Raw genomic sequence first — 24882 nt, 5'->3', positions numbered from 1 at the left:
CTACATTATTCAATACATTATAAGGTTCACACAGGTACAAAGGAACAACAGTTAGTAATCATTACAAAAGGCTTTTCAAAAAGTATCAATTGAATTTTTAACATATTCACGTCCAAGCATTATCGTACAGCTGTTCACAATAAGTCTTCGAACATACAATCTTCAGTGAGTTTGTGCGCTCATGGGAGGAGACGGTGTTGCATGTCTGAGGGCCTTTGCACGTTCCCTAATGAGGGCAGCAGTGTCCTTCATTCGACCAAGCAGTTCATCACGTGTCTTCACCTGTCGTTGGTACATCTCAGACTTCATCCAACCCCATAAACAAAGATCTAATGGCGCAAGGTCAGACGATCTTGGTGGCCAATTAATTGTACTACGACGACCAATACAGCGATTGGGGTAACTGCGGTTGAGATGTTCACTCACATGTCTGGTAAAATGTGGAGGAGCTCCGTCATACTGGAGGTACACTGAAATCCTTGTGGCCGAAGAAATGTCCCCAGGGTGTTCAACAAACGAATTTTTTAAAAAATGTGTCTAATAGTGTATTTTAATATGACAGTATGCCATCCCAGGAAATTTATAGCACTTAAAACACTTGATAATGGCACTTTGAAGCCGAAATCATAATTGTGTAAGTGTAAATGTAACACTGTAAATAAACAGTCTAATGGTGGTACTGACTTTAAAGAAATATATTTTGACTGTGGCCCCGCGTTATGAAAAAATTATTAAATTTTTAAAAAAGTGCAAGTATTTCTGTCCTGTCATTCGCTCTTCTGAAATGATTCGACCTATCAGCATGGTACTGGTCATGCCACACCAAACATTGATCGAAAAACGAACTTGAAAATTGGTTTCCACTGTAGCGTGTGGACCGTCCTGCGACCATCAATGATTGGTACTGTATTGTTGATTCCACTACATGGAAATGTGGCTATATCAGTGAATAGTATCAATGCAAGCAAATGACGATCGTAACTTGATCAATAACAAAATTCAAATGGTGTGGCACTGTCGCCAATGCGAAGATTGAGGACACGCTGTATGTGAAATGGGCACGAGTTTTCGGTATCTAATGTTAGCCATACATGTGTTCGTGGGACATTGATAAGTACAGAAAGTCACCATGCGCTGCAAGTTGGACTACACCGCACCATTTCAATAATGTGTTGTTCGCTGCACAAGCTGTTGAACTACGCAGTGAGAAGAAAAATGGGAACTTGGAAGGATACCTGTTTCACACAGTGTACTGAAAACCACGGTAAACACTCTACGATCAGGAATGCGACATGTCGGAAAGCGCCTAAGGTGTTCTTGGACAGCGGCAGGGGCTCAACCATCGCAGGAGCCGCAAACATAACACAATTTCCGCATATTCTTCATTAGTGTAGATGTGTGGCATTTTAGTTAACCGATGCTTCTCTCTTGCACATTCTCAATCCGTCGCACTTATTCACTCACAACACACCGTGGACAACGGCCTAGTTTAATGGTACAAAGACATACCGAGCAAAAAGGTTGAAAGCAACGAGGTAGGGCTGGACAGGCCATGGAAGTCGGATGGGTAAAACATACGCGTGCGCGCCACTAGCCCAAACACATACGTACGTTAAATGTATTTTATATCAGAAACCATTCGCAATTGGATATATGTTCGTATAAAGTTTTTTTCCTTCAAATGAGCGTTCCCATCATGTCGCTGAATATTGAACATTCCTCCTGGGAGACACCCTATGTATTCACCCTTCAATGCGTCACATTTTTGCCAATCATGGCTGCCGTGGTGGAAACCGTGGTTATAGATGTCCATTTTGGTTGTTGAGGAAAACCTTCAACCTCGAAAATAACCTCGTCATCATTATGAAAATATCTATCACCCAATTCTTTCTTCATCTGAGGAAACAGGAAGAGATCACTGAGTGTCCTGTCATGAGAATACAAGTGGTGATAAAAAATGTGAAAGACAAAAGAGCAACATTTGTGACAGCGTCCTGAGCTGAATGAGTGGAAGCTTAGTCGTCGAGCAATGCTACTCCTTCGGTCAACTTCCCGCGAATGCTGCGGCTTAACAGCTTTCATTAGTATGTGGTCATTTGCCTCTAAGAAAACATTCACCATAAAGTCAGCATTCGTCCATGTCGATTAGGTGACTAAAGGAGTCTGCATCTACATCTGCATCTACATGGATACTCCGCAAATCATACTTAAATGCCTGGCAGAGTGTTCATCGAACCACATTCACGACAATTCTCTGTTGTTCCAGTCTCGAACAGCGCAGAGATAAACTAACACCTATATCTTTCCGTGCAAGCTCTGATTTCCCTTATTTTATTATGATGATCGTTTCTCCCTGTGTAGGTCGGCGTCCACAAAATATTTTCGCATTTGAAGGAGAAAATTGGAGATTGAAATTTCGTGACAAGATCCCATCGCAACGAAAAACGCCTTTGTTTTAATTATGTCCACCCCAAATCCTGAATCATGTCCGTGACACTGTACCCCTATTTCTGGATAATACAAAACGTACTGCTCTTCTTTGACACAGCCCACAGGCCAATTTCGTGTCTCTGAGTAATCATGAGGTAGGTTTGTTCCAAGGTTCGGTAAAGAATCTGCTTGCTAACAGTTAAGCCGAACAGTAGTACAATGAACTGAGTCATGTTTCCAAAATGGTTCAAATGACTCTGAGCACTATGGGACTTAACTTCTGAGGTCATCAGTCCCCTAGGACTTAGAACTACTTAGACCTAACTAACCTAAGGACATCACAAACATCCATGCCCGAGGCAGGATTCGAACCTGCGACCATAGCGATCGCGCGGTTCCAGACTGTAGCGCCTAGAACCGCTCGGCCACCCCGGCCGGCAGTCACGTTCTCCATCAATGACTCTTTGTAGTAAGTTTTTTGCGACTCCTTGTTTGATTTTGTTACGTACTGGTACTTTGAGTGCCATGTGTTTCCAGGACACCAGTAGAACATGTGTTACTAAGATTTACATACTTTTCTGAAGTCAGTTGTATGAGTTTGTTTTCAAAATTCAATTTTTCTTACCACCCTTTAAACGAATTATGCTGGCTTCTCCTCCGTGTGAGTATACGATCGCATGATAAGAAACGTATCATGCGCCTTCAGCAATTGGTAACATTTTATAGGTTTCTCACTGCGAATACGAGTCACATTCTTTGCAAGCTTTTCCAACCAAAAGTTTAAGTTTTGGAGCTGACAGAGGTGATAGAGACGTTACGCAGGTGATAGAGACATGCTTTGTTGTACAGAAAATATGTTCATTCAGTGCCTTATAATACTGTAATCTTCTAACACTTTGGGTATTACATGCCCATGTGCACAGCGATTGGCTGTGACCCAGGTTATACTTGGTGAGGTATGTGGTGCGACTGCCCATTGAGCCGTGGCTGGCTCATGCTATGCGTTGGATTAAACCTTGGTTGCTATTCTGTGATTAGTCTCCCGCGGTCATCGCGATTATGCTGTTATCCTCTCTCTCTGCGAGTGGCAGCAGCGGCGTGTATCGATATTCGCACCTTGTACTATCTTTGGCCTGGCGCTTATAGTTTCCGGCTGTGCCGTGTGCGAGCAGTTGGTCGGTTGGCGTGGACCAGAGAGAAAATTTCCGCGGCGGTAGTTTGGCAGGGGCCACTGGAGGCGTCTACGCGCGGTCGGAGTGTGTGGTGCTGTTCCCATTGCTACGATGTCCGTGGCTCTCCGATCCTGGACACTGAAATTGAGTTTTGACTTAATCTACCAGGAAGTCACGACTGTTCACATTGTATCGTTTGGAGTTCGTTTTCGGGTGTTGGGACATGCCCGCGAGCAACAAAGTGTGTTTTCAAGTTAGCAAATTGCAGCCAAGCTTAACTGTACTTGGTTATTTTGAATTGAATGTACCAGCGGAATCTTCAGCCTTGTGACCGTTAATGTTCCGGTTACCTGCCCTGGCCGTTGCCGTAAATTCAGGCAGTGTATTTTCCTCATCGTGTTGTCGCTGTTCAGCACGGTGTGTAGTTTGACAGCTGAATGTATAATTGGTTGTGGGCGCCAGTTCCTTCTACGTTGTTCCATTGAACTCCTTGTTGTGTGTTGGTCGGGTGGAGCGGAAGTTATCTTGTCGGTGGGTCCTTTGACTGTCTGTCGGTTGGGTTGTCGTCGGATCGAGAATGGTTGGGCCGACTGCCTGTCTCACCTAAGTGAGCGTTAGTGTTTGAATTGCAGGCCGATCCTCGGAAACTTCTGAGTGCAGTTGGGTGTACTGCCTTTTCGTATTTGTTTTTGTTGTTTGTATTTGTATGGCTTCTAGCCGATTTTTAAATTAAGGTTATCTTGCCCTTAAGGCATAAGATTGTTTGGGCCTTCAGCCTAATTTAAAGAACTGTTTTAAAGAAGGTCTTTGGCCTTTCTTTTTAAAAATTTCATTTGTTGAGTCTTAAGTGATGAGCCTTCAGCTGATTTTGAATTAAAGTTGTTTTGCTCTTAAGGTGCCACATTGGTTGGTTCAAATGGTTCAAATGGCTCTGAGCACTATGGGACTCAACTTCTGAGGTCATTAGTCCCCTAGAACTTAGAACTAGTTACACCTAACTAACCTAAGGACACCATACACATCCATGCCCGATGCAGGATTCGAACCTGCGACCGTAGCAATCTCGCGGTTCCAGACTGCAGCGGCTAGAACCGCACGGCCACTTCGGCCGGCCACATTGGTTGGGCCTTCAGCCTAATTAAAGAACTGTTTTAAGGTAAGGACTTCGGCCTTATAAAAATTTAATTTTGGTTTGAGTCTTAAGAGATGAGCCTTCAGCCGATTTTTAAAAAATTAAAGTTGTTTTGCTCTTAAGGTGTGAGATTGTTTGTGCCTTTAGCCTAATTGAAAAAACTGATTTAGGATAAGGCCTTCTGCCTTTTTAATTTCCGATTTTGGTTTGAGTTTTAAGCTATTGGCTTTCAGCCGATTTTAAATTAAAGTGGTCTTGCCCCTAAGGCATGAGATTGTATGGCGTATTCAGTTCCAAAAATTGATGGTGCATTTTTTTAAAAATTTTCTTGGCTCTTGTAATGTTTGGTCAAATAAATAAAGTTGTATGTTCGAGTGTAACTGACAGCCGCTTATTTTGGCCCCTATCCACAATTTAAACTACCTGTCCTGTCCTGCGGGCTTAGCAGGGCGTCTGACCAATGTTCACCGACTTTAAGTTGTAATGACCGGAGGTTGGTGGCCACTACAGTGGGTGGTGGAACTGATTTGGTAACTTCAGGAAGCAGTAATTCACCGCCCTGGGTATCAATGTGAATAGCCAATGGTTATCGGGTTGCAGGCTCATGTGTTGTCAAGAAAAACATCATTGATTAAATATACATTTTATTAGTGAACATCCAACAGTAGTTTTAGCGAAGCTATGCGGTGGCAGCAGCCGCCAGTGTGTTTGAAGAAGATGGCAGGTGTGGAGGCGCCGAAATAAGCAAATGGCTTACGGCGACGCCAGCCACTCAGTAGCAATGGTGACTGGTGAACGTGGCTGCGTGTGTGCCGACTGGACGCAGCTTCGCAGCTTTCGCGCCAGAAAATGCAGGATCCCGCTGTAGGCCCGCAGGGCAAGACAGCCCTCGGCAGTAGCGCCTGCCCTTGCTTACGGAGGCAGTGAGCAACAGTATGGCCACACAGGCGAAGCTGGGGGTGTGAGCAACTGTCCGACCCCCGTCTTGGGTAGCCCACCAGGATAGGAGGCTGACAGCGGCTGGAAACAGGGCCAGAGGTGGCCCACCAGATAGGAGCCGCTTAATCCACACCGTGGGACTCACAGCTAGAAGCAGGCCTTCAGTTATTGGACGCCAAACCTCACAGTGGCAGCTTGTCGACTCATAGACTGGTGTGGACTTCTGCTAGAAGATTACAGCTGCCAGACTGCATGAATCTGTCTAAAAATTAAGAGTATTTACACATGCTTCGTGCATGCTTATTTTGCCTAGGCGTCAATGCCCGTTACGTAGCCCCAACAGAACACTTGGCTTGGGCGTGAAGTAACCAAGCCATCACACCACAGTGGTTCTGTCTTTCTGCCGTGTTGCTGTTATTATGACTACTCCTTCTGCTGGCCTACTAATGTTGTAATCGCTTGAGGTCATGGTGACAGTTTTTATCACATTAGCGGGTAGTCCGTGACGTAACTGTGGTCGGCTCCAGATTGATCCACTTCCATGGCCTCTTGCTAAAAAAATAGTGGTGGCGATACACAGTTTTCGTTTTGCTGTGCCCATTATGGATCATTGCACTACAAAAAGTACGCGCCACTGTCAAGATAATTCTCCAATAATTCTTTGCAGTCAGATCGCGTTACTAAATTTGAGTCATGGGTCGAAACACTGTACGTGAGGGGGCCTTTTTCTTAAATCAGGCATCAGGTAATCAGCTTTTCGTATCTGACAGGACGCTTATAAGCCAGTGACATACTGCATGATGATGATGATGACAATGATGATGATGATGATGATAAGGAAGAACATGGTGTCTGACTGACCTTCGTGCAGAGGCAGCTCCCACTGCGCGGCGCTCAGCACGAACAGCTCGCCCCAGGCCTCCTCCAGAAGCAGCGCCTGGTCCATGGCCGGCAGCTGCACAAACACCAGCATAAAACTTCACACCTAGTGCGACATATCTTTCTAAAGTTTATTTGTCTTTTATTTCCCTGAGGCAATAGGTCTTGTGGCTCTAGCTCGTCGCTTGGAATCCACGCAGCTAGCTACTAAAACTGCAGCACTACCCAGGCGGCATGCAAGAAAGTGTGCTACATGCTTGGATATGCAGTGGGCTATCTTTCCAGGAACAGCAAAAAATAGTCAGGAGGAATGGCATCTACCGGGTGGTTATACTGAAAGTGTAGCTACTCACGTAGGACCAGTGGGGCCCGTAATTTTACACTACTGGCCATTACAATTGCTACACCAAGAAGAAATGCAGATGATAAACGGGTATTCATTGGAAAAATATACTATACTGGAACTGATATGTGATTACATTTTCACACAATTTGGGTGGATAGATGCTGAGAAATCAGTACCCAGAACAACCACCCCTGGCCGTAATAACGGCCTCGATACGCCTGGGCATTGAATCAAACAGAGCTCGGATGGCGTGTACAGGTACAGCTGCTCATGCAGCTTCAACACGATACCACAGTTCATCGAGAGTAGTGACTGGCGTATTGTGACGAGCCAGTTGCTCGGCCACCATTGACCAGACGTTTTCAGTTGGTGAGAGATCTGGAGAACGTGCTGTCCAGGGCAGCAGTCGAACATCTTCTGTATTCAGAAAGGCCCGTACAGGACCTGCAAAATGCGGTCCTGCTGAAATGTAGGGTTTCGCAGGGATCGAATGAAGGGTAGAGCCACGGGTCGTAACACATCTGAAATGTAACATCCACTCTTCAAAGTGCCGTCAATGCGAACAAGAGGTGACCGAGACGTGTAACCAATGGCACCCCATACCATCACGCCGGGTGATACGCCAGTATGGCGATGAGGAATATACGCTTCCAACGTGCGTTCACAGCGATGTAGCCAAATACGGATGCGACCATCATGATGCTGTAAACAGAACCTGCGTTCATCCGAAAAAATGACGTTTTGCCATTCGTGCACCCAGGTTCGTCATTGAGTACACCATCACAGGCGCTCCTGTCTGTGATGCAGCGTCAAGGGTAACACCAGCCATGGTCTCCGAGCTGATAGTCCATGCTGCTGCAAACGTCGTCGAACTGTTCGTGCTGACGGTTCTTGTCTTGCAAACGTCCCCATCTGTTTGACACAGGAATCGAGACGTGGGTGCACGATCCGTTACAGCCATGCGGATAAGATGCCTATCATCTCGACTGCTTGTGATACGAGGCCGTTGGGATCCAGCACGGCGATCCGTATTACCCTCCTGAACCCACCGATTCCACATTCTGTGAACAGTCATTCGATCTAGACCAACACGAGCAGCACTGTCGCGATGCGATAAACCACAATCGCGATAGACTACAATCCGACCTTTATCAAAGTCGGAAACGTGATGGTACGCATTTCTGCTCCTTACACGAGGCATCACAACAACGTTTTACCAGGCAACGCCGGTCAACTGCTGTTTGTGTATGAGAAATTGGTTGGAAACTTTCCTCGTGTCAGCACGTTGTAGGTGTCGCCACCTGTGCCAACCTTGTGTGAAAGCTCTGAAAAGCTAATCATTTGCATATCACAGCATCTTCTTCCTGTCGTATAAATTTCGCGTCTGTAGCACGTCATCTTCGTGGTGTAGCAATTTTAATGGCCAGTAGTGTACACAATATAGCATCTAAACTTGGTAGATTTTCTAATGTGTTAATGCGTAAGCGATTTAAGCTGGAAAAAAAGTTAATTCCAATTTTAGCCACCAGGTGCATATCTGGCGCTGTAAATGCAAGAAAGAAATTTAAAAATGTTCACGTATGTAGTGGATTAGGTACGGGACGTGGGCATAAAACGTCAACAGGTTAGAACGCCACAATGTTGGTGTTATTATTACCTGTCGCTTACAGAATTTGTTGACTATGAGCACCGGAAACGTCGGCGAGACGCTGTACAGTGCCAGGTTTGCACCTGGTGGCCAAAATTGGAAGTAATTTTTCTCCAGCGTAAATTTGTTCCACATTAACTCATTAGCATATCTGCCAAGTTTCGCTCCAATTCGATAATTACAGGCAACTCTAGACCTCATTGAGTAGGTGCACTTTGATTATAAACATACGGTACATTCTGAATATAGGGTTTTCCAAAAATAGTGTGCGTAATTTCAGCTATGTAATACCCGCAAGAAATTCATTACGACCTGTGTTCTGGACTGCACGGTTTCGGAGTTCTTTTTAAAACAATGATATTCACCAGAACGTTTTTCCTCGTACAGATAGTTTTCTTTACAGAGGATGTTCGAAATGTCCAACTCCTGGTTGAACACGGCCTCACATCGGTGTCTCATGCCACTGCGAATACTATTCCAAAGGAGTAATGAGTATTTATTCACAGTCCGACAGGATTTGGTTCCGATGGAATTCTATGTCAGGCACCGGAGACAAACAGACAAATGATTTTAAATGCACTAGCAATCAAAAATCGACAGGGATTAAATCAGGTGAGCTTGAAGGCTAAGCAATGGGTTCACCTCTACCTGTCAATCGATCAGGAAACATGTAATCAAAATACCAGCAAACAGTACGACTGAAGTGTGCAGGCACGCTGCCATGCAAGAAAACTCATTGACGAAATATCAAAGGATCTGTTTTTGAAACAACGAGGAAAGGTATATCAGAGGACGTCTGTGTACTGTTACCCATAAGCTTGTTTACAAGTGCGTGGGGTCCAACTAATAGGTCACCAACGATACTGGCCACATGCTAAGGGACAACAGCACTTAGTGATGAGATGGAACAATTCCATGTGGGTTTTCAGACGTCCATTCATTCTGCCTGTGGAATTTCGTAACGTCATCAATGTGAACTATGCTTCAACTTTGAACAATACTAAAGCAGTAAAGATCCGATTTGTAGAGCACTGCCACAAGAACTATCGGGGGAACAAATAATACGTGCAGGGTAATTCCCTGGTGACGGGGCCTAAACAGTTTGTTCTGGCAACAGTCTCCAGCCAATCGTGCGAGAAATATTCACTTGCAACGCTAACCTTTGCATGCTGACAGAAGGAGCCACGCGCACAGAATTCAGAGTCTCCTCCTCTACATCCGGAGTTGGAGATTCTGGTCGTTCCCTCTCCAAACTAGGAGGTGTAAACTTTCCACGAGCTCACAGACGGCGATGGAGACCTTCAAATGTCTTCCTATCTAGACATCTTCGCTGTAGGTATCTCTCTTCGTTCAAACCACGATGTAGCTCGGCATTGCCGTCCATCTTATTGTACATGAAGTTGACTTTTGCCATATTGCAGTAACATCGAACGTGCAACACAACACCAAATGTTCCCTTCGCCTTGGTATCAACTGCCCTCTTGGTACTAGCGGGAAGAAGAATGTTCTGGTGAATATCACAGTTTTTTAAGACTAACTCGGAAACCAAGAATTTCTGGATGCATGTTGTAATGAACATTTTCTATTGTCTAGGCCTACATGCGGGGAATACATACCTGAAACTACGCCCCCTATTTTTGAAACACCGTGTAAAAGGCTGGATTACGCAGCAGACGAAAGCGTAAACTTGCAAAAAGAATTCCTAAAGCCACTCAGTGAAGCTTCTAACGAACCAAAGAGGAATGGAAATTTTAATCGGAAAAGGTAAAGGGAAGTCACGGATTCCACACATTTCAGTTAACTTACCATCCAGATTTAGAACGCTACAGTTTCCAGTAATGTTAGCGTACAGTATGACGGTTAGTTAAGAACAATGTCATTCATTCCACTGATTACGTGACATCATCAGCGGGAACAGGAGGCGATCTACTATGTTACAACTATATACAACTTGACATCCAGTAACTAATTGGATAAGATCTTTTACCAACTACTACATTATGATTCATGAACAGGACATGTACATGACGACGTGTTATGAAACAAGAAATATATTTTTAAAATTCATGTCTCTACCGCCTTTATGCCGGAAAAACAGTATGTATCTGCGCTAGCCATATGCCAAAGGACACTTCGTCAGTAGATATTTCACTTTTATTCTGTACTATCAAACAGAGTGTTTGGGATCCAGGTAGATTACAAACATTTGCGAGAACCGTAATACGTAGCTCGATGTCTACATTACATACGTCTTACACAATATTTATTTTATTGTATTGTAATGTAGTATTTCTTAAAAGATATTATTCAATTAGTTACTGGATGTCAGGTTGTTTGAATGTAGTGATTTTACAATGTTACCATGAAATAAGTATAATGTAACATTTGCGTAATGTAAATATCGAGCTACGTATTACTATAATCACAAGTGCTTGCTGTCCATCAGGGACCCTATACGCTTTGCTTTAAGCTGAGCAGAGATTATAATTTTACGGGATTTGTGTTTCATAATGTTACCACACAATAAATTTAGTGTAATAGGTATGTAACGTAGACATCTAACTACGTATTATAGTTCTCGCTACTGGTTGGGTAATCTGTCTGGAACTTATATGCTCTGCCTGATAGTACAGAATAAAAGTAGAAAGTCTCTAGCTGTATTGACGTAATGTTCTACGGTGTATGGCCGGTCAGGTGCTACCCTGAGGTATAATATAAGGTTCACAAGACTTTACCATGTTTCTGTTCTAGTTGTGTATTATAATATCTATTGCGTTATTGACTTAGTGATTTGAGGCATATGGTCTGTAGAGACAGATATCTAGGAATATATTTATAGGTTCGTAATACGTTTCATATACCTTTTCTGGTCATGAAACGTAACGTAGTTGTTGTCAGAGGTTTCTATCCATCTAATTACTGGATATCAGGTTATTTATACGAACTTACTAGACTGGTACTGCCCTGTGTCATGGCGTTTTCATGTAACAAATTTGATAAAACGAGCTTGAATCTCGTGCCTTAAAGATATTTGCAGCTTATATATTTTAAGTATTTTAACATGTTATTGGATTCACGTTCTTTACATATACTTTTCACAGAGGTACTACTCTGTCCCGTGGAGTTTTCATAAAACAAATTTTGATAAGCGATCTTGAATCTCGTACCTTAAATATCTGTGCAACTTATGTTTTCAGTATTTAAATGTATGTAAACAGTATCACTATGTTCTATAATATACTGTTATGTTTAACATACAGTAACGTACTGTACTGTCGCTTGGTGACAACAGCTACGACTTAAGGTCTAAATGATCTGCAGCAGTTAGTTTGACTGTTTCCGTCAGCGGGACAATTTAATTTGTTCCCAAGTCATGCAGGATGGCGTGTTATGTTGTTTATGGTTATTATCTCAGAAAATGTAGCGCGTCGTAAATTCTGGGATTATAGGTAGGTAATGTGCATATAACACAGCTGTGTAACGTTAATGATGACTTCATACAAGTTCCGTAAATTATTATACTTTTTTATGTGTTGTACACAAAAATGCAACTAGTTATTTAACAGCATTGATATTACCGTATATATCGTGTACTCTACTTAATTGTATTAAAACATTTTTGGTTTGGATAAGACGTATCGACCTTTAAAGATCTGAAGATGGTCATTGAACTGGCTGAAACTGATTATCTATGTAACAAAACATGCGATCTAGACAATAAAGTCTTCTGAAAGGATACTAAACTCTTAGTCATATATCCCAAGGTTCAGGAGTGAATCTAAAATTCTCACAATTTTATGTAGTTAATAAGTTGTAAATTAATATAAATATTTTGATGTTTAATCCCAATAACCATAAAACTGAAAAAGATATTTAATGGTATAGAAAACAGTTTCGCTTGTCGTCACGGTGAAAGACGTTGGACTATAGAGGTCGAAATCAACGTTTAATGTAGGCCGACGGTTGAGTATTTCTGCCCAACAGCAACTTTAAAGAAGCAGCCACTTATGCAAATGTGTCAGTGAATTTTAAGAAACAATGAAAATGTGAAAATGCTAAATAGTACAGCATTCGGTCACATATAATTATTGGCAACTGATTGCTGTACTCTTTACTACTGAAATAAATACAGTCACTGGGTGCATCTGGTACTACAGCTAATAAAACCTAATGAGAATCTGTTTCCTTTGGTTTCTGATCTTCCTAGCCATTATGTTGAAGCAACGAAAAGTAGACAAGTAACGGATATTCACTTTTTGTAGTAAGTTAGCCATCACGCATGGCCACATTTGGTCGTGGCTTTTTTATGATAATGTTTTCCCGAGCGAATAAACTACCTGATCAAAGGTACCTGTTGGTGGACATTCACAAGGGTAAGTGCCCACTCTTCTTTCTATATGACGGCTTGAACTCTGCTGGCGACACTTCCAACAAGGTACCTGAATGTCTGTGGAGGAATGGCAGCCCATTCTTCCTTAAGAAGCATAACCAAAGAAGGCAGAGATGTTGGACGCTTAGGTCTGGTGCGAAGCCAACGTTGTAATTCATCCCAGAGGTGTTGTATTGCACTCAAGTCGAGAGTCTGATCAGGAATGTTATTATCCGCAAACCAGACGCTGCTTTATGACAGGGTGCACAGTCATAGTGACACAAATGGTCTTCGTCTCCGTACTGTTCCTCTACTGTTTGCGGCACACAACGCTGTAAAAAGTGTTCATATCCTTCCGCATTTAGCGTTTTATTAAGCGCAGTAAGAGGACCACTTCTTAACCACGATAAACACTCACATATCGTAACACCATCTGCTCCTTACATAACCGTTGGCGCTACGCATTATTGCAGGTGTCGTTCTTCAGGCATATGTTAGACCCTTTCATGAGTATGCCACACTATTTAGCGTGATCCATACTCCGAAGCATTCGTTTCTAATCATCCACAGCCCAGTGGCATCGCTCTTTACTCCACCTCAAGCATCACTTAGCATGTATGGCTTATGAAACGCTGCGCGACCGTTTGTACCTCATTCTTTTTACCTACCTATGCACAGTCACTGCGCTAGCTGGAGTGGTGGTAGCGCTTTGAAATTCCCGAGCGATTCTTTCCGCTGATTTCATGCGATATTGAGGGTTTCGCGCCTCAATCTGTAAAAACGAACCCTTATAGGATCGCTTTGTTGACGTCCGTCCATCTGTCTTTCTGTTCAGCGGTGAAGAACAGTTTTTCACAGGAACGGCTAGACATATCAAGTTCAAATTTATGTCACATATTAAGATCTGTGATCCCCTGGCGGCGTAAATATTTTAAACTAAGTCAATTCAATCAAAAGATACGGTTATTTATGTCACATACTGTGATACTCGAAAACTCACCCATCAAAACCTATAAAGTGCTTCCCGTTGACCTAGAATCATGAAATTTGGCGAGAGGCAAGGCTTCATAGCACAAGTAAAGGACATGATCCAAAATTTAATAATGTGTAATCATACTCATATAACACGAAACTATATTTTTGTCGTTTTTATCCGTCTGTCCGTTTGTTAAGACTCTTTTTCTCTGGCGCAGGTTGGCGTATCAAATTCAAATTTGTCACATGCTAAACCCTATGGTTTCTTGGCGGTGTAAAAAAATTTAAGCTTCTAACTTAATGAAATCAAAAGATTCGGTCATTTATGTTTCACATTTTGATACTCGCAAACTCACTCGTCAAAACCTATAGGATATTTCCCGTTGACCTAGAATCACGAAATTCGGCAAGAAGCGAGGTTTCATAGTACGAGTGAAGTTAAAAGTCTGAAACTTGTTAAACTGTAATTGTATCACATAAAACATATTTTTTGACATTTGAACATACATTGCATTCGTCATCCGTCAATCGGGTTCGATTCCCGGCCGCGGCCCTTTTGACCGAGCGGTTCTAGGCGCTTCCGTCCGAAACCGCGCAGCTGCTACGGTCGCAGGTTCGAATCCTGCCTCGGGCAGCTATGTGTGTGATATCCTTAGGTTAGCTAGGTTTAAATAGTTCAATGTCTAGGGGACTGATGACCTCAGATGTTAAGTCCCATAGTGCTTAGAGCCATTTGAACCATTTTTGATTCCCGGCGGGGTTGGGGAGTTTCTCTGCCCGGGGACTGCGTGTTTGTGTTGTCCTCATCATTCCATCATCGTCTGTGAAAGTGGTTAGATTGCACTGTGTAAAGATTGGGACTTTTTACGGGCGCTGATGACTCCGCAGTTGAGCGTCCAAAAACCAAACATCATCATCTTTCGTCAAAAGCATAATAGTCGAACACTACTGCATGCAAACATAAAGTGTCAGCTGTAGTCGTGTTTTAGTAAATAAATAAAATGTTTTAATAAATCTTCTCTCTCTACATATATAAACTGAAGTCCACTGCTCACTTGTTTTTGTATGTGCGGACTAGTCTTCGGAACTACTGTAGAGATTTTGATACGTCTTGGAATTCCTAGGACCAATACCTTGCCATTATCGATATCGATAACAGACAAAAATCATCGAGATTCTAGATTTCCAGGAGGTGCAGAAATCCCGGGTGGTGGCTGTCCTTCAGTAAATGAGGTCTGCATTGTCTTCGTTAAACTGTGGTTGTTTCTTCGCGTTTCCACTTCACAATCACTTTAAAAGGATTAAAATGTCGGTAATAGATTTGTTACTCAGGTGACATCCAGAGTCTTGTCCATGTTCGAAGTCACTGAGCTTTCCTGGCCGAACCATTCTGCTATTAGTGCTTCTGTAGTGACGACACAATACTCCCCAACTCCTTTAATACTGACGGATCCGCCGCTCCTGACATCTAGTGGTCAATTTCGCATTACAGAAGGTGTCCGGATGCTTTAGACAGTGTAGTAAATCGCCAAGATAAATTCTGAGAATCTTCGTGATTACTCTGCTGTTCACAATAAAGCGCCTCGCAGAGGCTTCAATGAAGCACCTTCAAGCTGTCTCTCTACCGTTCCACTCTCGAATCGCGCGCTGGGAAAACGAGCACATAAATTTTTCCGTGCGTGGCCTGATTTCTCTTAATTTATCGTGTTGATCATCTCTTCCCATGTAGGTGGGTGCCAACAGAATGTTTTCGCAATCGGAGGAGAAAACTAGTGATTGAAATTCCATGAGAAGATCCCGTCGCAACAAAAAAACGCCTTTATTTTAATGATTGCCACTCCATTATGTGTGTGGCACTATCTCCCCCTATTTCGCAATAATACAAAACGAGCTGCCCTTCCTTGAACATTTTCGATGTCATCCGTCAGTCCCACCTGATGCGGATCCCACACCGCACAGCGGTACTCCGTGCACTTATCCTGTTCCCACCGATCATGACACGCACTGACAATGACAATATAGATAAGAAATAGGTTAGTTGTAGGATAGGATAACATAGGAGAACCCCTTAGGACAGCACTGCAGCGATTGAAGTCTCCGGCCAGCCCAGTGCCAAGGCCACGCCCACTGGGATTAGCTCGGTGGGCGTGGCCAACAACGACATAGGTTTGTCAAACGTTGGCACACCTGTAACGCTGCAGGTAGTATAGATTAGTTAGGTACAGATAGTTGCATATACTTCAACAATAACAACTGTAAAGAATCACTCACAATCAACTAGCAACCAAAATACACGTACAACACAGTAATAGTCGAATAGAAATGCCTGTAGTGGCGAAATAATAGTACGAGTAGAATTAACACACCTGTAGCGTTAGCAATTAAGCTGCAGTAATTGTAATATGATAGTAATATTAGGATCCACTAATGTAGCAAGGTAGTGGTTTGATACGTATCTTTGTAGTTAATTTTGAATAAAGAATTTTTTATAAGAAATACTCCAGAATTGGGCGGACAAGCGTGGTGTTAGCAGTCTCTTTAGTAGATCTGTTGCATCCTCTAAGTGTCCTGCCAGTGAATCGCAGTCTTTGGTCTGTACTACCCATAACATTATCTATGTGATCGTTCCAGTTTACGTTATTTATAATTGTAATAACTAAGTATTTAGTTGAATTTACAGCCTTCAGATTTGTGTGACTAATCGCGTAATCGAAATTTAGCTGATTTCTTTTAGTACTCATGTGAATAACTTCACACTTTTCTTTATTCAGGATCAATTGGCACTTTTCGCACCATACAAATATCTTATGTAAATCATTTTGCAAGTCGTTTTGGTCATCGAATGCTTTACAAGACGGCAAATGACAGCATCATCTACAATATAAGACGGCTACGTAGAGTGCCAATAGCGCTTCCTTGGGGAACACCGGATATTACTTCGTTTTACTCGATGATTTTCCGTCTGTTACTACGAACTCTGACCCTTCTGACAGGAAATCACGAATCCAGTTGCACAACTGAGGCGATATTCCATAGGCATGCAGTTTGGTTAGAAGACGCTTGTGAGTAACGGTGTCAAAAGCCTAAAAATATGGAATCAATTTGACATCTCCTGTCGATAGGACTCATTACTTCATGAGCATAAAGAGCTAGCTGTGTATCGAAAGAACGACATTTTCTGAACTCATGCTGACTATGTGTCAATAAATCGTTTTGTTGGAGGTACTTCATAATGTTCGAATACTGTATATGTTCCAAAACCCTTCATCGGATTACTCTTACTCCCCATTTTGGATAGTGCTGTGACTTGAGCAGTTTTCCAGTCTTTAGGTACGGATCTTTCTGTGAGCGAGCGGTTGTATACAACTGCTAAATATGGAGCTATTGTACCAGCGTTTTCGGAAAGGAACCTGACTGGTATACAATCTGGACCGGAGGCCTTGCCTCTGTTAAGTGATTTAAGCTGCTTTGCTACACCGAGGATATCTACTTTTATGTTTCTCATCTTGCCAGTTATTCTTGATTGAAATTCAGGAATATTTACTTCGTCTTCTATTGTGAAGGTGTTTCGGAAAACAGTGTTTAATAACTTTGCTTTAGTGGCAATGTCATCAGTGACTTCACCGTTGCTATCGCGCAGTGAATGTATTGATTACGTCTTGCCACTAGTGTGCTTTATGTATGACCAGAATCTCTTTGGGTTTTTGCCATATTCCGAGACAGTGTTTCGATGTAGAAGTCTTTTCAATTACACGCTACGAGACGTTTATTTTTGGATGGGCTCTTGAATGACACATGATCTGTACTTGCTCAGATGCATTATGTTTTGGTACCCACATTCGATAATCTTTACTGTAGTAGTTTCCCTTCCGTCGATCCAGTGGAGCACTGCCCTGTGGTGCACTGTTTAAATCTGTTCCATCGCTGGAACGCGGATCTCCTATCGCTTTTGCAGACCGGAACTTCCGGCACGGTTTTAGAGCCCTTAGCCGTTATCTCGGAACAGTGCTCCGTGCGACTAACAGCATCCGCGAGATAAGCGATGTAAACAGGCGACCTTGCACTAATTAACGCCGTCCGTGTCGCAATATGCACCGTCGCTGAGCTGAGCTGAGCTGAGCAAAATCGCAGTGGTACCATTTGTGCGTTCCTCAGTAGTTGGCGAATATTCGTACAAGTCAACTTTTTATTAATATATTTTCTGTCATTCCTTTTATCTACCTGCCGTACCACAGACACACAAGCACCTAAACGACAAACAAACAAACATTGAACTGCATGTAGTCATCACGGCACAAAAACGCGTTAACAAAAACGAGTGAAAATGTGAAGTAGAACCAGTGAAATTTTCTCGCGAATGTCCGTACCATGACATCTCGGATTTTAAAGGATAAGTAATTAGCTGCAAGGCGGTACAGGTCGCGTACGGAACGCAAAGAAATTTATAAACCTACGAGTAATTCGTGAGGCAAAAAGTTGTTTTTAAATATATTTTTACCTCCGCCAGGTCAACCACCTTGTATTCAGAAAACATCGGTCATTCTCATTCCCATGACATCCTGAAAGTTCAATATCAAAGTAACCAGCAATGGTTGTTGTAGTCCTTGACTTCCAGAAAACATGTAACCGTGCCACACCAGCCATCGTATAAGTTATCAAATAAAATTAGTAGGAGGGACGGTGCTTCTTATCTTGGATGGAGAGTCATCCATAGGTTTAGAAGTAACTTTAGGCGTGCCTGAGAGCCCTAGGTGTTCTTCTTCTATATTAACGACATGGCAGGCAGTATTAATACTTGCCGGCCGAAGTGGCCGTGCGGTTAAAGGCGCTGCAGTCTGGAACCGCAAGACCGCTACGGTCGCAGGTTCGAATCCTGCCTCGGGCATGGATGTTTGTGATGTCCTTAGGTTAGTTAGGTTTAACTAGTTCTAAGTTCTAGGGGACTAATGACCTCAGCAGTTGAGTCCCATAGTGCTCAGAGCCATTTGAACCATTTTATTAATACTTACCTCAGACTTTTCGCAGACGATATAGTTATCTATAATGAAATTCTATCTGAGAAAGGCTGCACGAACATCCAACCAGATCCTGATAAGATTCCAAAGTGGTGCAAACATTAGTGTCTTGCTTTAAATTCACAGAAATGTACAATCGCGCACTTCACAAGACGGAGGAACACAATATCCTATGAATACAATGACTTGCAGTTGGTATCAATCAGCTCCTACAAATACCTGAATGTAATACGCCGGTGTGCAAAACATAAGGACGAATGTAACTGTCTCATAATGCCAGATGACATAGCTCAGTGAAACTATACCAATATAGCACAGGGGATAACTGAAACAAAAAAGCAATGAGACGAACGGAAATGACGGTTTTATTCAGCGACAGTAATTACTCTGAAGTCATTGTGATTTATGTATAGGGTGCTTTGGAGAGAAGTATTGCAGCACGTCCTCGTGGCCAATGACTATCCAGCAGTTGTTAAACGCGCTGCTGGAGCGATGGAACACCCCACCACAAGATCTTCCTACCAACCTTGGGGCCCGCATGGGTTCACGTTGTAGAGGAGGCATGGCCATCCCTGGTGACTGCACACCCAATTAAGAACCGTGTTCCGCCTTTTGTGTTGTCCAGGGGACCATCGTATGTTGCGGTGACTTCAGTGTCATTATTTTCTTTGAACAAAAGTGACGTTTCAATTACTTTCATTGCGTATCCCTTTCCGTTACCTTCTCTACTTTACTGTACTGTACTATACTTCACTATACTGTTGCAGTTCTTTCTATGTACTGTCCAAGTTACAACAACCTACGTTAGTTGACAGTGACACACCGTGAGAAAGTTACCTTCGCCCTTAAGTTTTGCGCACCAGTATAGTTGTAAGTTCAAGATCTGCTTTTTCTGCAAGGCATGCCTATCAACTGGTCTGATGCTGTCGTCCATCTTTTCCTCTATTGTGCTAATGTTTTCTCCTCTACGTATCTAATACTCGTAAAATCCTTCATAATCTCCTTTGAATATTATAATCTTTATCGATTCCTGTTATTTTCCCCTTTCCTGCCTCCTCCAGAGCCGAGTTAACTACTTCCTGACGATGTAGTATATGTCCCGATAACCAGTCCCTTATTCCGGTAAGGATCATCCTTGCTATAGATATGAAATGAAATGATCACATAGACTCAACCGTAAGTAAAGCGACTTGGATTCATTGGCAGCATACTGGGAAAACCATGCCAATCTACAAAGAAAATTGGTTAAAAAACTCTTGGGTGCCCCATCCTAGAATATTTCTCATAAGTGTGAAACCTGCAGAAACTAGTACTAACGGGGTATAGTGAACGTATACAAAGAACACCTGCTAAATCTGGTCACGGGTATGTTGGACTCTCGGGACACCATAACGGAGAAGCTGATCAAGCTGAATTGTCACACGCTTGAAGATAGGTGCCAGTTATCCCACGAAAGCCTGCTTACGATGTTTCGACAACCAGCGTTAAGTGAAGAATCTAGGTGCATACCTCCACCCACTACGTATAGCTCTGTTAGAGACCGCAGAGAAAAGATTAGGCAAATCACAGCGCGCTCCGAGGCATGTACACAGTCATTCCTCTCGTGCTCCGTACGCAAGTGAAACGAAAAGAAACCCTTCCACCTAGTATCAAGTTCATTACCCTTTGTCATACACTTCACAGTGACTTTCGGAGATGAACCAAAAAATACGAGCCTAACGCAAAAAAACTGGAATACAGAAACCTTGTTTGAAAATATTTCTCTCTTTTCTCGTAGGTATCTGTACATGTCGTAAGAAGAAATAGATGTATTGCAAGCCACTGGTGATGCTTCAAAAGAAGCGAAGCGAGTGTGGCAGAAAATTATTTTTGTAATTTATTTGGCCGCTAATTAATTTCTTTATTGTAGATGTTATAAGACAAACCCCTGAATTTTTCAGTTACGAATCGCGTGCCCTAGGACAGATCACCAGATAAGAGCAGATGTTATAAAAAATACACTGCCGAAAAAATTGGTGCAACTGGAAATACGACGTCGATTTTGATCCGATGACGGCATATGCCACCTGTGTGATAGTACGTGTACTCATAACGGTTTCAACATCGCCCGCCAACAGATAGCTGAATAGCATAAACAGAGCGCCATCTGTGTCTACCCTTTAACAGGGAGTACTCACAACCAGAAGGCTAAGTGTGGTGCAAACATGTGAAGCAATCAGACAACCAAGCCACGGAGACGCACTGGTGATTCCTACAACCAACTGTGTGAGTTTGAAAGGGGTCAAATTGTGGCCTACCGAGAGGCGAAATGGTCCTTTCGGGGAATTGCGACACAAGCTGGACGTGCTGCAACAGTTGTGCAACGATGCTGGTACCAGCATTCACTTGAACATTCTCACACCCGCAGATGAGGTTCTGGACGTCCACGCAACACAGACGCGCGTCAAGATCATAGTATTGTAATGGCAGCAGTAAGAGGGCTCGTGAGACCAGACATGTCAACACGAACTGTTGCGGACCGGTTATTAACAGTGGGACTACCGGCACTCACACCTCTAGTCTGTCTTCTGCTCTCGCCACAGTAAAGCCGTCCGCACACGGGCCGTGCTGTCGAACGTTAACGCTGAGCGTGCCGAGCTCAACCTGCTGCTGAACGCTCAGGAACGATGCGACTTGTGCACACGGTACGTGGGCCCCAACGTGGTATACGCCATCGCAACGCACTCCTGCGGCAGTTGAGGGATGTTTCTAGTTCGTAAATCACACTGTTTACTCAACGGGCGCGCGTTAGGTCTTTTAAAACGCACATTTCGTCCATCGTCCACGAAAAGGAAAGTAGCACGTCCAATCAATAAGGACACAGGCTTATAAAAGTTCCATTACAAACAGTGCATTACAAATCTGGAATACTTCTCCCACATTTTAGTAAAACCCCAAGGTCAGTCTTACTTGATCACTGTTCGTATGCAGTAGCAGAATCTTTGCAACATATGTGAATTACTAGGCGTAAAAGAAAAAGGAGCAAAATACACTCCTGGAAATTGAAATAAGAACACCGTGAATTCATTGTCCCAGGAAGGGGAAACTTTATTGACACATTCCTGGGGTCAGATACATCACATGATCACACTGACAGAACCACAGGCACATAGATACAGGCAACAGAGCACGCACAATGTCGGCACTAGTACAGTGTATATCCACCTTTCGCAGCAATGCAGGCTGCTATTCTCCCATGGAGACGATCGTAGAGATGCTGGATGTAGTCCTGTGGAACGGCTTGCCATGCCATTTCCACCTGGCGCCTCAGTTGGACCAGCGTTCGTGCTGGACGTGCAGACCGCGTGAGACGACGCTTCATCCAGTCCCAAACATGCTCAATGGGGGACAGATCCGGAGATCTTGCTGGCCCGGTTAGTTGACTTACACCTTCTAGAGCACGTTGGGTGGCACGGGATACATGCGGACGTGCATTGTCCTGTTGGAACAGCAAGTTCCCTTGCCGGACTAGGAATGGTAGAACGATGGGTTCGATGACGGTTTGGATGTACCGTGCACTATTCAGTGTCCCCTCGATGATCACCAGTGGTGTACGGCCAGTGTAGGAGATCGCTCCCCACACCATGATGCCGGGTGTTGGCCCTGTGTGCCTCGGTCGTATGCAGTCCTGATTGTGGCGCTCACCTGCACGGCGCCAAACACGCGTACGACCATCATTGGCACCAAGGCAGAAGCGACTCTCATCGCTGAAGACGACACGTCTCCATTCGTCCCTCCATTCACGCTTGTCGCGACACCACTGGAGGCGGGCTGCACGATGTTGGGGCGTGAGCGGAAGACGGCCTAACGGTGTGCGGGACCGTAGCCCAGCTTCATGGAGACGGTTGCGAATGGTCCTCGCCGATACCCCAGGAGCAACAGTGTCCCTAATTTGCTGGGAAGTGGCGGTGCGGTCCCCTACGGCACTGCGTAGGATCCTACGGTCTTGGCGTGCATCCGTGAGTCGCTGCGGTCCGGTCCCAGGTCGACGGGCACGTGCACCTTCCGCCGACTACTGGCGACAACATCGATGTACTGTGGAGACCTCACGCCCCACGTGTTGAGCAATTCGGCGGTACGTCCACCCGGCTTCCCACATGCCCACTATACGCCCTCGCTCAAAGTCCGTCAACTGCACATACGGTTCACGTCCACGCTGTCGCGGCATGCTACCAGTGTTAAAGACTGCGATGGAGCTCCGTATGCCACGGCAAACTGGCTGACACTGACGGCGGCGGTGCACAAATGCTGCGCAGCTAGCGCCATTCGACGGCCAACACCGCGGTTCCTGGTGTGTCCGCTGTGCCGTGCGTGTGATCATTGCTTGTACAGCCCTCTCGCAGTGTCCGGAGCAAGTATGGTGGGTCTGACACACCGGTGTCAATGTGTTCTTTTTTCCATTTCCAGGAGTGTATCTTCGTACAAGTAGCGCAAGCTGTCCTGTAGATTAAGCCAGTCCAACAAAGTCACCCCTCAAAAAAAGGGTGAACTTGTATTTACATAACATCAAATATTATAGTATATGCTTATATTAAACAAATAATAAAGTATCAGAACCTAATAAAAACGCGAATGTTAGGAAAAAAATTTGGAAGCGTCAAGACGCGAACCACTGCCTCATCATAAAACACTGCTCAGTGACTCTACTCATTCCGCTAAACCAACATCACAACTTAAACATATAATTATGTTCTCATATGCCATGCTGAAAAGCTTAGATATGTTACTAATTGCAATTTAATTATAACAAATTGTACCAAGAACAATGCGTTTTGGGTGGATCTTCAGTGTGTCGCTGCCCTCAAATAGCCTACTCTCATAATACGCAAGTTACAACAATTCTTTTGCCACAAATATTATGTTTCTCATTATTTTATTGGAACGAATCACACAGTTAACAACGGGTTTTCCAGTGATTCTGAATTTGCTGGTGCTCAGAAACGGCATATACACGTATAGGCTTGAAATGAATGCCAATATGGCGCACCACAACTCTGTACTGACGGGAGACGGCGTGCGTGTGACGTAGGTGGCGTTGTGCCATCTCATTGGTCAACGCTCAGACGCACGCTCAGAATATCTGACATGACACGTTCGGAAAGATTCCCGAACGTGCTATTCCACGCCACGACGTCAGAAACTCGGCACGCTCAACGCTCAACGTTCGGATGCACGGTCCGTGTGCCGACGGCTTAACGAAGCGCACACGTCGACTGGTGCAGTCAGAGGATCGCTTGGAAGATGGAATGGCGCGCCATGGTCTTCAGTGATGACGGAAGATTCTGCGTGCATGCAAGTGATGATCGTTTTCGCGTACGACGTACACCTGGCGAGCAGTGTCTCGTCAAGTGCATTCGTCCAATACACGCTGGTCCCACCTCAGTGGAGTGCAATAAGCTACAATTCTCTTTCGCCTTTGGTGTTTCTGGAGGGGGCACTAACCAGCGCTCGGCGCATGCAGGATGTTATTAGACCCGTTCTTTAGCCATTCTTGCGACAGGCGGGTGATGTGTTGTTCCAACAGGATAATGCTCGCCCACACACTACCCTTGAAACTCATCGTGCTCTGCAAGTCGTGCAGCACAATCACGAGACTTATCTCCAGTCGAGCACGTGTGGGATATGATGGGACGAGAAGTGACTTGTGCGACTCGTCGGCCAACGGCTTTCACAGAACTACGTTAACAGGCCGAGCAGACGTGGCATAACGTATCCCAGGACAGTATTCGCCACTTGTGCGATCGACTGTATGCCAGAGTCAGCGACTGTGCTGCCGCCCGTGGAGGCCACACCACGTACTAGTATGGGAGTTTCAACATGGTTCGATATCTGGTACCTCGGAACCTCTTGTGCTATTGAACTGTAAATGTAATCACTTCATGAAATCCACATGCATTGTTGCAACAATAAATCTTGAGTGAACTGGAAACTTTTAAAA

General features: G+C 44.0%; 1 protein-coding gene across 1 annotated transcript in view; it reads right to left on the bottom strand.

Annotated features, from left to right (window-relative positions):
• The window catches only part of LOC124619686 (photoreceptor-specific nuclear receptor-like), a 164811-nt gene that overhangs the window by 13413 nt on the left and 126516 nt on the right, over positions 1 to 24882 (bottom strand). The window contains 2 exon segments of the mRNA XM_047146236.1: positions 4393 to 4407; positions 6535 to 6628. Coding sequence (XP_047002192.1) covers positions 4393 to 4407; positions 6535 to 6628 — 109 coding nt within the window.

This window comes from Schistocerca americana, chromosome 6 (assembly GCF_021461395.2).
Source record: "Schistocerca americana isolate TAMUIC-IGC-003095 chromosome 6, iqSchAmer2.1, whole genome shotgun sequence".
Classification (NCBI taxonomy): Eukaryota; Metazoa; Arthropoda; class Insecta; order Orthoptera; family Acrididae; genus Schistocerca; species Schistocerca americana.
This window is presented reverse-complemented; position numbering and strand designations above follow the sequence as displayed.